At 38.9% G+C, this 11,941-nt stretch overlaps 1 protein-coding gene across 2 annotated transcripts in view; it reads right to left on the minus strand.

Moving 5' to 3' along the window:
• Positions 1-2,416: 2,416 nt before the first annotated feature.
• RASGRF2 (Ras protein-specific guanine nucleotide-releasing factor 2) overlaps positions 2,417-11,941 on the minus strand; it is a 190,941-nt gene continuing 181,416 nt past the window's right edge. For both annotated transcript variants that reach the window (XM_012721957.1, XM_012721956.1), the window contains exons 24-27: positions 9,496-9,575; positions 8,106-8,223; positions 7,481-7,549; positions 2,417-5,550 (exon numbers count right to left, since the gene is read on the minus strand). In XM_012721957.1, coding sequence (XP_012577411.1) covers positions 5,458-5,550; positions 7,481-7,549; positions 8,106-8,223; positions 9,496-9,575 — 360 coding nt within the window. In that variant the 3' untranslated portion in view covers positions 2,417-5,457. The remainder of the gene's footprint in view (positions 5,551-7,480; positions 7,550-8,105; positions 8,224-9,495; positions 9,576-11,941) is intronic.

The raw sequence follows: 11,941 nt of genomic DNA on the forward strand, positions 1-11,941 counted from the left end.
CAAAATAGCTCTTTTGTTCACAGTTACATGTCAGTTCAGACACAGTGAAATAAATCCAGTGACCCTGAAATAGTCCAGATTCTAGACCCATAAAACTGTAAGGTTTTCCCCAGCATAGAAATGCAGACTAAAGCATAGCAGTTACAAACTTTTCATTTTCTTTTTCCCCAATTCCTTACTAATGGATATTTAGCTCCTTCCCCGAAGTGCACATCACAAACCGTCACAAACTTACCTTAACCTTCATCTTTTACATGAGTGAAGGTCAGAAAAGCTGAAAAGTTAGGACATTGCTGTGAAAAGGTTATCCCACTATTCTTTTGGGGCTTGGTCATCTTCAAGGGTATTATAAAGGCGGTATGATAGGAGTGGGAAACTCTGCAAATGACTGACAGCAGAAATGACAACTTTCTGAAAGACTTTCAGATTCCATCCCTGCCCTATGCTATTTATTCTCTTTTCAGTACCCTAAAACCCTTCAAAGTCTGGGTACTCCACCCATACCTGCTGGCTAGTGACTGCAGACTGGTTCTTGCCATAGGGCCAGGAACATAACTGCCACATCACTTGTTGATCATAAAAAAAAAAAAAAATCTCTTGTCTTGGACTTACCTTAATCTCTTTTCCACTCCTGAATCCAGCTGGAGCCTGAGTATGTAGGGACCAGATATGACCAGCAGGAAAGGGTAATCCCTCATGAGATGCACAAGTAATAAGAGAAAAGGAATCTGAATTCCTGAGAATCCCATCAGCCTGACTGCTCAATTGGAAAAGGAAGCCCCTGGAATAGGATGGACCCACTTTCTTCCTTTCCTCAGTCCTCTCCTGCGCTAACAGCTAGAAGCAGCACTGTGATTTCTTCAGCTCAAAATGTTAAAACAACTTCATCTACTTAAAAAAAGTATTTTCAGAAACATGATTCCTTGTAGTCAATTCTAGGGGCAGATATAAGCTTTATTTTATAGATGAAAATCTTCATCTCAGATTACTCCACAGACCACCCAAGGTCAGAGTTAGTGCTGGCTGGACTTGCTGTCCCCTTTAATGTTTTTTCCTCTCTCTATAGCCTGTTCACATGCTTTGACTACTATTACATGAACAGAACTCTGTGAGTAATAGAGAGTTCTCTATGCCTGGAGGTAATCAAACATAAGCTGAGGATGTCATAGGAGATTTGAGCACAGGAACAAGCAGAAATAGATAATCCTTAATATCTTTTTTCTGAGTTCCTCTAGATTCTATGCTATTTAAGTACCTGCAACATGATTTCTTCTAAACTTCATAGCCCCTGAACTCCTAGAAATATATATTTAAAAAAAATCTGAATAAGCCCATTGCTAAGAAGAAGACAGTGTAGAAAAATTCAAAAAGAATTAACTGAAGAGGCCAATGAAATGTCTGAGATTTAAGAAAGGCAATGTTTAATTTGCATATAGGCATAACCCACACCTCATCCAGCAAGTATTAGGCCATAGCACAAACTCCTCTTAGAGACCCAAATGTTAGATTGACAAAGTAACTGCACACAATGTATTTCTCAGAGTAAACAGAGTTTGCTGATCACACACACACAAATAACAAAGAACTACATTTAAATCCTCTGCAAAAGAAAGATGAAGTTGGTAATCATGTTTCCTCACAGTTGGATAACACTTTATGGCTCACATCTAGTCCTCTTGACAGCCCTGTGAGATGGGGAGCACAGGAATTACGATTAACTCCATTTTGCAGAAGAGGAAAATAAGGTTTAGAGCGGCGTTAGCACTGGCTGATTAACCTTTCCCAGCTTGTAGCTGTCGATCTGATTCCAGGTTGCAAAGCAGGAGGGCTACTTCAGTCCTTTTTCATAACTGCCTTCTGGGAAATATGAAATGAGTGTGTAAAAGGTAATGGTGCAACATCATTAAGTAGAACTATTATTTTTCTTGAGCAGGTGAGATCAAGTACAAGCAACCCTAATGGTAATATCATGCTGTAGGACAGCCAAGATTGAATAATTTTCTGAATTCACCCATTTTTTTATACCTCCAGTAAAGGAGTTGTTTCCTACTTTAAACTCTGCCTCATCTAATAGACACAGAGAAATGATTCTGATTACATTTCATTGACTCAATAAAATCTTACTACCAACGTTCACATAGTGGCAACTATAATCAAGTCATTATTTAAACTTATAATCTATTGTCTTGCTGAAATAACAACGACTCTTACTTATTTACTCATTTGACAGTGGACATAGCTCTATTCTTTAGCTATAAATAAGATGGTATCTTTTGTTCCATTTTAATAGTAGTAAAAGTGATAAATTTTACAGGTTTGAATTTAAAAATTCTTACACTTGAAAGCAATGGGAAAGATTTTTTTCAGGGATAATAAAATAAAAATTTGAAAAACAAAGTTAAATAAAATTCTTTGTTTTAAAATAAAATTCAATCTTACTGAAAATAATCCATCGCTTTTATTCTTTATAGTTAAGAATCTTAAAGCAGCTCAATCATTGCCAGCCAAAATCTTGTCCTGTGTAACATTGCATGAGTCTAGCATCACACTGTCTTCAAACTGAAACATAATGGATTTTCTATTCTAAGTTTCAGTATCCATAACTTGCACTTGTTTTTAAGTAGTACTTCAAGATAACTGAAATTTAACAAACAGTAGTGGAGACTTTTGTGAGAGTCACTTGAAAATATTACAACAGTAGTTTAAAAATTCCCCTTTAAATTTATTTAAACACTAATTGAAAGTGACAATATTCTACTTCATGCCTGAATCTGTCATATAACATATGACTTAAGAAATTTGTCTCATAGCAAGATAGGTTGCCTTTGTTCATAACCAGAGGTACCTCCTAAAAATCCCCAAATAATTTTATCGACAATATAAAATGTGGGTATTCACCTGAAAGCATGAAATTGGATTTTACTTCTGATTTTCTAGGTTGATTTTGCAGTAATGTATGTGCTACTTGGGCTGTTAGAGGCTAATCTTCCATTGACTCTTATAAATGTGTCTCAAATAACGGAAGATGGGCAGATGCAGCTGGGTGTGCACATCCCAACAATATACACAAAATATGCAAGGCAGAAGAGGACAGGTGCTCCCACAATCACAAGAGACACCACAAAAATGCTTTGGGGATTTTAAATGTGACTAAATTGAGTTTTTTTTATATATATAATAAACATGTATTCCTATCTCAGTTGTCCCAGAAAAGACACAGGCATCCAAAAGGAACTCCTTTGTAGGCAGAGTTCTTTTCTTGCAGCTCCTGCTAAGCTTCAGACTCTGAGAAGAAGGACATGGAACCGTGAAACACAAATAAACATAGCAACTGACAGTGCCATAGCTGACCACTGGAGGGCACTTCCAACATTCTGCAGAAAAAAGGTGTGAAAGCTTTTCACCAGTTGAGGAAAACCTGCCCTTTGAAAGAGAAAGGCTATTTGTAAATTCCCTTATCTCCTATTTTTCTTTACTAAAAATGACCGATGCATTTGGGTCAAAACTAAGCATCCAGGCTTCCAGGGAAGGTACATTCAGACCCACCCTCTCTTTCTGGAAGACCGGAGACTCCAAAGCAGAGTTGAATGGATTGAGCTTTCCAAATGTTGCTTTGCCTGAAACTATTATGTGTGTGGCCTTTTCACTAAATTTGTAATGTTTTTGATTCACCTTCCAAGATTATGTTTTGGAGGCGAGAAAGTTAACTTTTCCTTTTCGTCTGAAAGACCTTGAGGTGCTAGTTGCAGTTGACATGTATCAGTACAAACCCTCAGTTTCTGAACACTGAGAAATAAATTACAAGTTATGCATGGTTAAGATCCAAGCAACCCATGCTTCATATCATGCGTTAAGATGCATCAGCCTCTTGTGTGAAACTAAAGAGAACAAGCAACTTTAAAAAAAAGAAAGAAAGAAACTAAGCCTCCATCAGTAACCCTCTTGGGGCTTTGTGCTACACTGTTGGCTAACATGAACTATTGAAAATATGTTTGATTGGCCTTCAAATATGACAAATATCTTCTTTTACTAGCTTGATATTTCACTATGTAATTATGTACAGAGATGGCCCTTACCAAGCAAGGAAAATTTACATTCTCCGCCTCTAGGTACATTATCAAGGCCAGTGCTCCCACTGGGTCTTATGCACCAGCAAGTTGAAGTCATTAGTCAGCCGTTAGTTTAAAACAACATTATTAAAGTGCAAAGAAAGGGAAAACAGGCAAGTCATTTTTTTTTCATTGTCAGCATCAATACATTTCATGCCTGTAAGAGAAAATGTCAGGTGCAATAGGTTGGGGTAACAATAACTATATGTTCTCTTCCTTCTTTTCAAGCAGAGGTCTCCCTGAGAAGATAAGAAGGGAGGTAAACATGAGCTAGCCCTATTTTTCCAACAACTGACTGCCTTGGAGAAAGCCCTGTCACTTCCCCAACCCAAGGTATCGGGACTAAGCCCTGCATTTGGTTTTGTGATGTAAGAGCTATTGAGTGGTTGGGCCCATTTTTTTTATATGCTTCCAAGATTTTCACTCAGAAATACCTCAAATCATTTTTTATAAGCTCTGAAACCCACTCTTCTCAACAGCACTTTGTGACTTTCTGTCTTGTTCCACAGTTTTGTCGGTGAGGTGTACAGGCACCTTTTCGAAAACACTGCTCCTGCCTCTCCAAGGGTGCTGGCTTCTGGCGTACCATGAGCCTCAGGAAGAAGCCTCCACCCCACCTACCGCAAGCAGCCACTGGTTGAAATCCTTTGGGGGCACAGTTGACTGAGTTTTTAATTAAGGAAATGTTTCATACAAGTTTATTTGCATCATTTCTATTCTGTCCTGTCATCTAAACAATAAGAAAGCAGCTTCAGAACATGCCATTCCTCCAATATAAATACATATAATGCACTGAAGACCATGCGCATGCTGTAGACTGAAATCGCTTATGTGCCAGCCTCTCCCTATGAAAGAAGCCTCGGATTTTCTGTGAAGCTTGTCAGGAAGGAATGTAACGGAAGCAGTTCAATCCCAGATGAGTGGTAGGTGTACCCAGGCCAGTAAAGTGCCAAAGGAACACTGAAGGTCTTGTCCATGTATTCTTTGCCGCTAAGTTCTAACAGAACGTGGGACAGCATTTGAGATATACCTTCTTATCTGCTTCATTAAAATGCTCACTGGCATCTCCCATCTTACATTCCCTTAGGCAAATGTGCCATCTGTTTGATTGAATATGGATCTTTTCACCTTCCAACACAAATCTGAAGCCTCTGTTTTTTGATGCCCCAACAGCTGGGCTTCCCTGGCTGGAGACAGAATTCAAGTTCCATTCTGTGCTCTTTGGTGGGTGAGGGAGACTGGATTCATCGCCCTCCATCCTCGCGGCACCACGGTTGGCATGACATGCACAGTACTGTCCATCCTGCTTTCCATGGAACTCCATGGGCTCAGGGGCAAAGTCAGATCTTCAAGCAGGGAGCCGGGGTTCAATTTTTAGCGACAGCTCGTACAGCGTCTCTTCATCTATGATGAGGGCTTTGTCAAGTAAGTACTGAGTGACCTGGAGGAAGAGGGAAACCCTAGCTTTTAGTTCTTTCAGAACATCAGCTTTTATATATTCTGAGTGGAACTTGCCATAAGTCAACACTTTGTCAACTTTTTTATTCATTAACAAATGAATAGTTTGAGGAGTTTTGGCAAACTTGCATATACGTCACCCTATTGAGCAACTTTTTTTATCCAGAAGTTCCCTCTCAGGCAATCTGCTTCTAGGAACAATCACTTTTCTGATTTCTGCTTTTGTCTACTTCAGAAATTCATATAAATGGAGTCAGAAAACATACAAGATGAGTCCAGAGCATGTTATAATGGCTGAAAATAAGGAAAGATGAAGGTGGAAGAGAGGGGAGGAAGAAAAGAAAAATAGAAAAACAGAGGGAGGGAGGGGAAAAAGGAAGGAAGGAAAAATTCTATATTGATAGGTTTATCAAAACAATCAATTGAAAAAGTACCCAGTGGTCCTCATGTTACAATTTCAGCAACAAAATATTTTTGGGTTAAGATCAAAGCATAAAATAAATATCCAAGAGTCTATACTGACCTAAATGCTTACATAGGAAAAAAATCTCTTAAACAGAAGAATTTCAAATAACTCATAAACATTTTTCCCTCAAGGAGTGGGGAACATAAATCCTCACTCCGTAGTCTGGACTGCATATGTTAACTTCTTTGCAAAGAGTACAGTACGGTAAGGGAGGAAATCAGAGTAATCTTACAATGGAGAAGGTGACAAACACCACCTCAGCCAGGTGATCCAGGTTAAATCAGCAGTCACATTCACAGTCACAAACTCTGGTGATAGAATGCACCTTATTATGAGAGAATGGTTTATTTGTGATCTTCCTCCCAAACATAATATAATCGTTAGAAAATCAACAAACACCAACAGTAAGTGATCCTACAAAATACCTGATCAGTATACCTCAAACTTTCAAAGTTATCAAAAATAAGGAAAATTCAAAGTATTGTCACAGTCAACAGGAGCCTTAAAATTAATCTCATGTGGTATCCTAAATGCAATCCTGGAACATGGAAAGGACCTTAGCTGAAAAGTAAGGAACAATAAATAAGCTTTGACCTTTAGTTAACTATAATGCATGAATATTTGTTTATTACTAGTAACAAAGACATCATCCTAATGTAAGATGTCGATAATAGGCAACATGACTATGGGATTCTTCTGTACTACCATCTCAATTTTTTGTAAAGCAAAAAAAAAAAAAAAATCTTAAAAAAGCCCAGTTAGACTGGAGAATGGAAGGGGATCTATGACATAGATGAATTTTGAGAGAAAACATGAGGCCACATAATATAAGCCTTCTGAATACATCAAGAGTATTTTAATTTTGCAGTAGGGACGGCTTTCCTCCCAAGGCTGCCTGCCTGTGACTATACAGACCCCATTTTGAGCAAACATGTCCCTTTCGGGGTCAGATCTTTCTGCTCAGTTAAATCTATGTAAATGTCCTCTTTTTTTCCCCTCCCCTCCTTAAATATAAACCTGCCCTTTCTATATTAAAAAAATGTATTTTTCCTTATCCCAGGAGTAACAGGAAGCTAACAAGTTACTATGCAAAGGGGAGACATACTTTGCTTTGTGTTTCAGAGGTATCTCTCTGCCTGTGATTTGTGCAGTGCATTTTGGATTCTAGAGTGAATGCAAGTAGACTATATAGCTTGGACTAGAAGAGTTGATGGTGTATCAACAAGTTCATGAGAAATATATGATATAAAAGCAACAGAACTTTATGAGTAATTGATGTTCTTTTCATTTCCTTTCTCAATTAGAGTTGCCAAAGATTTGTCTGTTTTATTGGTCTTTGATGTGAGTCAGTATTTGGTATTATTGATCCACACTACTACTGTTTCTTATTCATTAATTTCCACTTTTTTCTTTATTAATATCCTTATAACCTCACAATCAATATTACCTTTGGCTGATGGTCTATTCGATAGGAAGTCTGTTGGAACTGGCGTATCTCTCTGATGATGTGTGATATCTAATAGAGAAACAAAAACAAAAGTATTTTTTCTGTCCTTCAGCTTGTTATTCTGGGAAGCCCATCCTAGAATGGGCAAGTAAGTAGGTAGTGAGGGTGTGGGGCACTGACAGTTCATTCTCTATGCTCAGGGCTTTCTTGCCCATCATTGAACGAGTGAAATGCTAGCAGCAAAAAGCTACTGAACGCACAATCTAGGGACAATTGGCAGTGGGTGGCCTCAGGTTTGGGAGTGGCAAGTTCTGGATGTTATTGTAGATGGTCTTTTGCTAACCTAATGCTGAGAGCCCAGTTACCCAGCAGGAAGACTATAGCCTCTGTCTGTTATTATCAGTCTTAAAATGTCATCCCAGAGGATTGATTCCCCAAGTCCATATTGCCCAAACTGCAAGCTGAAATGGCACTGCAATAATCTCTGCAATCTCCTCACATCAGCTATTAGTATGAGTGTCCACCGATTCTTCCATCTCAAGACTAAAAAGGAGTTTCACGATAGTCCCTCCTTTATAAGCCTCTGATGTCATTCACAATGGGTGATGATGAAGTTATGACCTACCATTCTCATCTTGGAGAAATTGACAAGGCCTTCCTCCGTAAAGTTAGGTGTTCCTTCTTCAATAAATGCCAAGTCTGTCAGGTACATGCCCAGATAAGGAACAGCTGGGGGGTTACAGCTGCAATACCAAGAAGCACTGTTTTCATATTCATTCACACAAATGTTGACTTCCTTCCCACCCCCCAGTTAAAACAGGAAGAAACTATACTGCTTCCATCCTAAGGTATTTTAATTCCATTTTCAGAAGCACACTCATGATAAGCGGTCTTAAATGCCTCTCACAAAAGAATATAATACAAAATTATAGCCCATGCTTTAGTATGTGTTTGAGACAATGGCATTTTCAAACAACAGATGTCTTATAGATAAAACCAAAATATTTGCTAGCAATACTTGTTCTGCACAATTTGTAAATAGGCCACAATTCTCTGAAGGATAAAAACATGTACACAGAAACCCCTATGTCTTCACCTCATTAAAGTGTAAATGCTCAACCTTAAAGAACTGGGTGGGAAATCAATACAATTAGAGTTTGTAAATGTTATTTTAGCATAGAATGCTCTAGAGGCTGTAAACTCACACACACACACAGAAGTGAGACCTGTGGTGCTTTCTCATGTGTGTGTGCTTTGGAGGAGAGGCAACACACCTGGTCTTCTCAGAGTCTGGACTGGGGAACGTGGGCTTTTGATCCAGAGAGAACTGGGTTTGAGTGGCCCCTGAACCACATACTAAGTGATGCTGGGGAGCTCTCAATTGCAATTTCTTCCTCTTAGAATGGAGGTAATATCTACTACATTAGACTGTTCTGATATTTAAATAAGACACATCAAGCACTCAGTATGATGCTTGTCACTTAGTGTAACTACAGTGCACAGTTCTTATAAAATATTGTTGTTATTGCTATGGTTATCATTACTATGCATTTTTCACTCGTAGCATTAAAGGATTAGAGTTTTTCAGAGTAGAAGTCAAGTCCATCTGGTAGATTGTAAAGTAGGAGAGCATGGAGAGAGAGAGAGAGAGAATGATCCAATAAAAATAATAAAATTCCCAAGTAGATAACAATTGTCAATTGATATTAGTATATTCAAATAAAAAAATACAGAAAATAATCAAACATAGATTAGGAAGTATGAAATCAAGAAACTTTTTATAATAAAGAGTTGATTAATTGTGCTGATAGTTTCTTATATTGAATACTCTGCATGGGCATGTCATGAGATGCCACATGCACAGTATTCCAACTGAAAAGGGAATTCAGAAGACCTAGGTGATGAAGCCATTTCCCATTTGTTTTTCTTTCTAATGAAAAGGAAATAGGCTTCTATTGAAATTATTTAAATCAATTTCTGATTCAAGAGTAATCTAATAATTAAGATAGACATACTTTTTAAGGGTTTCTCTGAGGTTTTTAAATCTTCCTTCAGATGAAACAGTCTTCTGAAGCTTGTCCATTAGCGCTTTTGTCTGGAAAGAAACAAATAACTTAGTATGCATAACTTAGTATGCCTTTAAAATTCTCCTGTGGTTTGATAAGACAGTGAATTGTGAAGCAATATTCAATTCTTTTCTCAGTGACAGATGCTAATAAGTTTGCCACACAGTTGTGACGCTCTCAAAGTTAAACTTGGGGCATTATGCTTACATTAGTTTTTAAAAATGAGGAACACATAAAGAAGAGAAAATGGCTACATTATTCATTTAGCCAAAAGGAGGAAAAAAATGTAAAGATGAGAACAGCCATAATTCCAGGAACTTAAGGACTTAAAGAACTGAAAAATGCATGTTAAATGCAGAATTTTTTTTTTAAAGATTTATTTATTTGTGCATACAGAACTGGGGTACAGGCCAGAGGCTCAGGGGTGGCGAGAGGCTTCACCAGAGACAGAGTGGGGAACAGAACAGGCAGATCGACGAAGTACACTGCTGAGGGGAGCAGCGGGCGGCTCAGGAGAGGTCTGCTACGCCATGTGGTCACCTCTGGGGTAGGCGGGAATCGAACTCATGCAGAAGCGGCTTTAGATTCTCAGTGCTGTGCTTTAACCCACTGCGCCACCAGGGAGGGCCCCTAAATGCAGAATTTTAAAAAAGGGAGTTAGGGAGTTCTCAAGCTCAGTCTTTTTACTTAATTTCAAAGTCATCAAAGCACAGCTCTTCATTGCTTCACCATTGACCAACTAACATCCTCTACTCCAAATCCTTTCTTTTATGATCTTCATCAATTGCTTCTAAATTATGATTTATATTTACCAAGAAATAAAATTGCTGACATTGGACAGGAGTTTCTTCCAAAGACTAAGAGGAGAGGTAGAGAGACCCTTGGAGATGGTGACCCACAGTAATATCCACATCCTAGGAGAAGCAATTGAATAAGGTTTATAGACTTCTCTATCTCAGCCTGGAGAGGAGCTTCAACAGAAGACTCAAAGGGCGGCACAGAGCAATTCAGGGAAGGTAAAGATTTGGGGGGCAATAGTGGGGATGGGCAGCCTCCTCCTGACCCAGGAATGGTCTTGGGTCAAGAAAGCTGTAGAAATATAATCTGTCCAGGAATTCTCCCTGGTAGTGAAACAAGTTAAAGTGGAGCACTATGAAGCAATCTCCAGCCAGGGAAGTGACCCCCATGGTACAGCAGATCTCTCCTGTCTCGCCTGCTGCTCCCCTCAGCAGTGAATTTCTGTCAATCTACCTGTTCTGATCCTTGCTATCTCTGGTGAATCCTCTCACCCCTGGCCTATACCCCAGTTCTTGTATGCATACATAAATACATCTTTTTAAAAAAGAAATATAATCTGTCCCATATCTAGACTAAATTGGAGGGGCTCCTGAACACATATCTTATTAGACTTCTGGCTATCTCCCAGACTGGACTCAGTCTGGAGATGGAATGTCTCCAGAGCAGATAGACTCACCCAGTTTCTGAAGCAGGTTGTCTGCAACCAGATTCTACCTACCATGACTGGAGCAGGTACTGGACCCTGGAGGATAGTCTATCTCCAGTGCTAAGCCGGTTTGATTAATAATGTAGCTGAAACTGTACAATCCATTTAATGCCTCTACAGTCCATTTATCAAAAAATAATTTCAATATTGGCCTTATCATTATTTCATAATCAGTTTGGTTACACCTAAATCTTTATTCTGTTCAAAGTATGATGTCACTTAACTAGAGAGAAGGTACAATATTTTCTTAAACAATATTTAAGAATCTCTTGATATCAACTTCAGAAGAAAACCAGGAAGTAGGTGAAGGCAATAGAAGAAGTATGTGACAGGATTATATTCAGTGTCCCATGGCTAAGGCCACCACTGCATTAGCAGGAGACAAAACAGCCATATCAAAGGGTTCCAGCATTTGAATTCTTTTATAAACAATATTCCAATACCCATTCATCTTAAAAACTCTTGGAAAACTAGGAAGCAAGGATAGCCTCCTCAGTTTTGTAAAAAGCATTTACAGGGCCCTCCTTGGTGGTGCCACAGGTTGGTACGCAGCACTGCAAGCTGGCTGCAGCCGCTTCAGTGTAGGTTTGATCCTCGGCCAGGGGGGTGACCCACATGGCGCGGCAGACCTCTCCTGTCCAGCCTGCTGCTCCCCTCAGCATGTACTTCATCAATCTGCCTGTTCTGCTTCCCACTCTGTCTCTGGTTTGTGACCCAGTTCTGTATGAATACATAAATAAATCTTTGAAGAAAAAAAGCATCTGCAAATAACTACCATTAATGTCATCCCTTATGGTGAAAGACTAAGCAAATGTTTAACCTCCCAAGATCAAGAACAAGATAAGAATGCTCTTTCTTACCACTCTTATTCAACATAGTATTGGAAGGCCT

Source organism: Condylura cristata, unplaced genomic scaffold, assembly GCF_000260355.1.
Source record: "Condylura cristata isolate star-nosed mole 26May11 unplaced genomic scaffold, ConCri1.0 scaffold00007, whole genome shotgun sequence".
In the NCBI taxonomy this organism is placed as follows: Eukaryota; Metazoa; Chordata; class Mammalia; order Eulipotyphla; family Talpidae; genus Condylura; species Condylura cristata.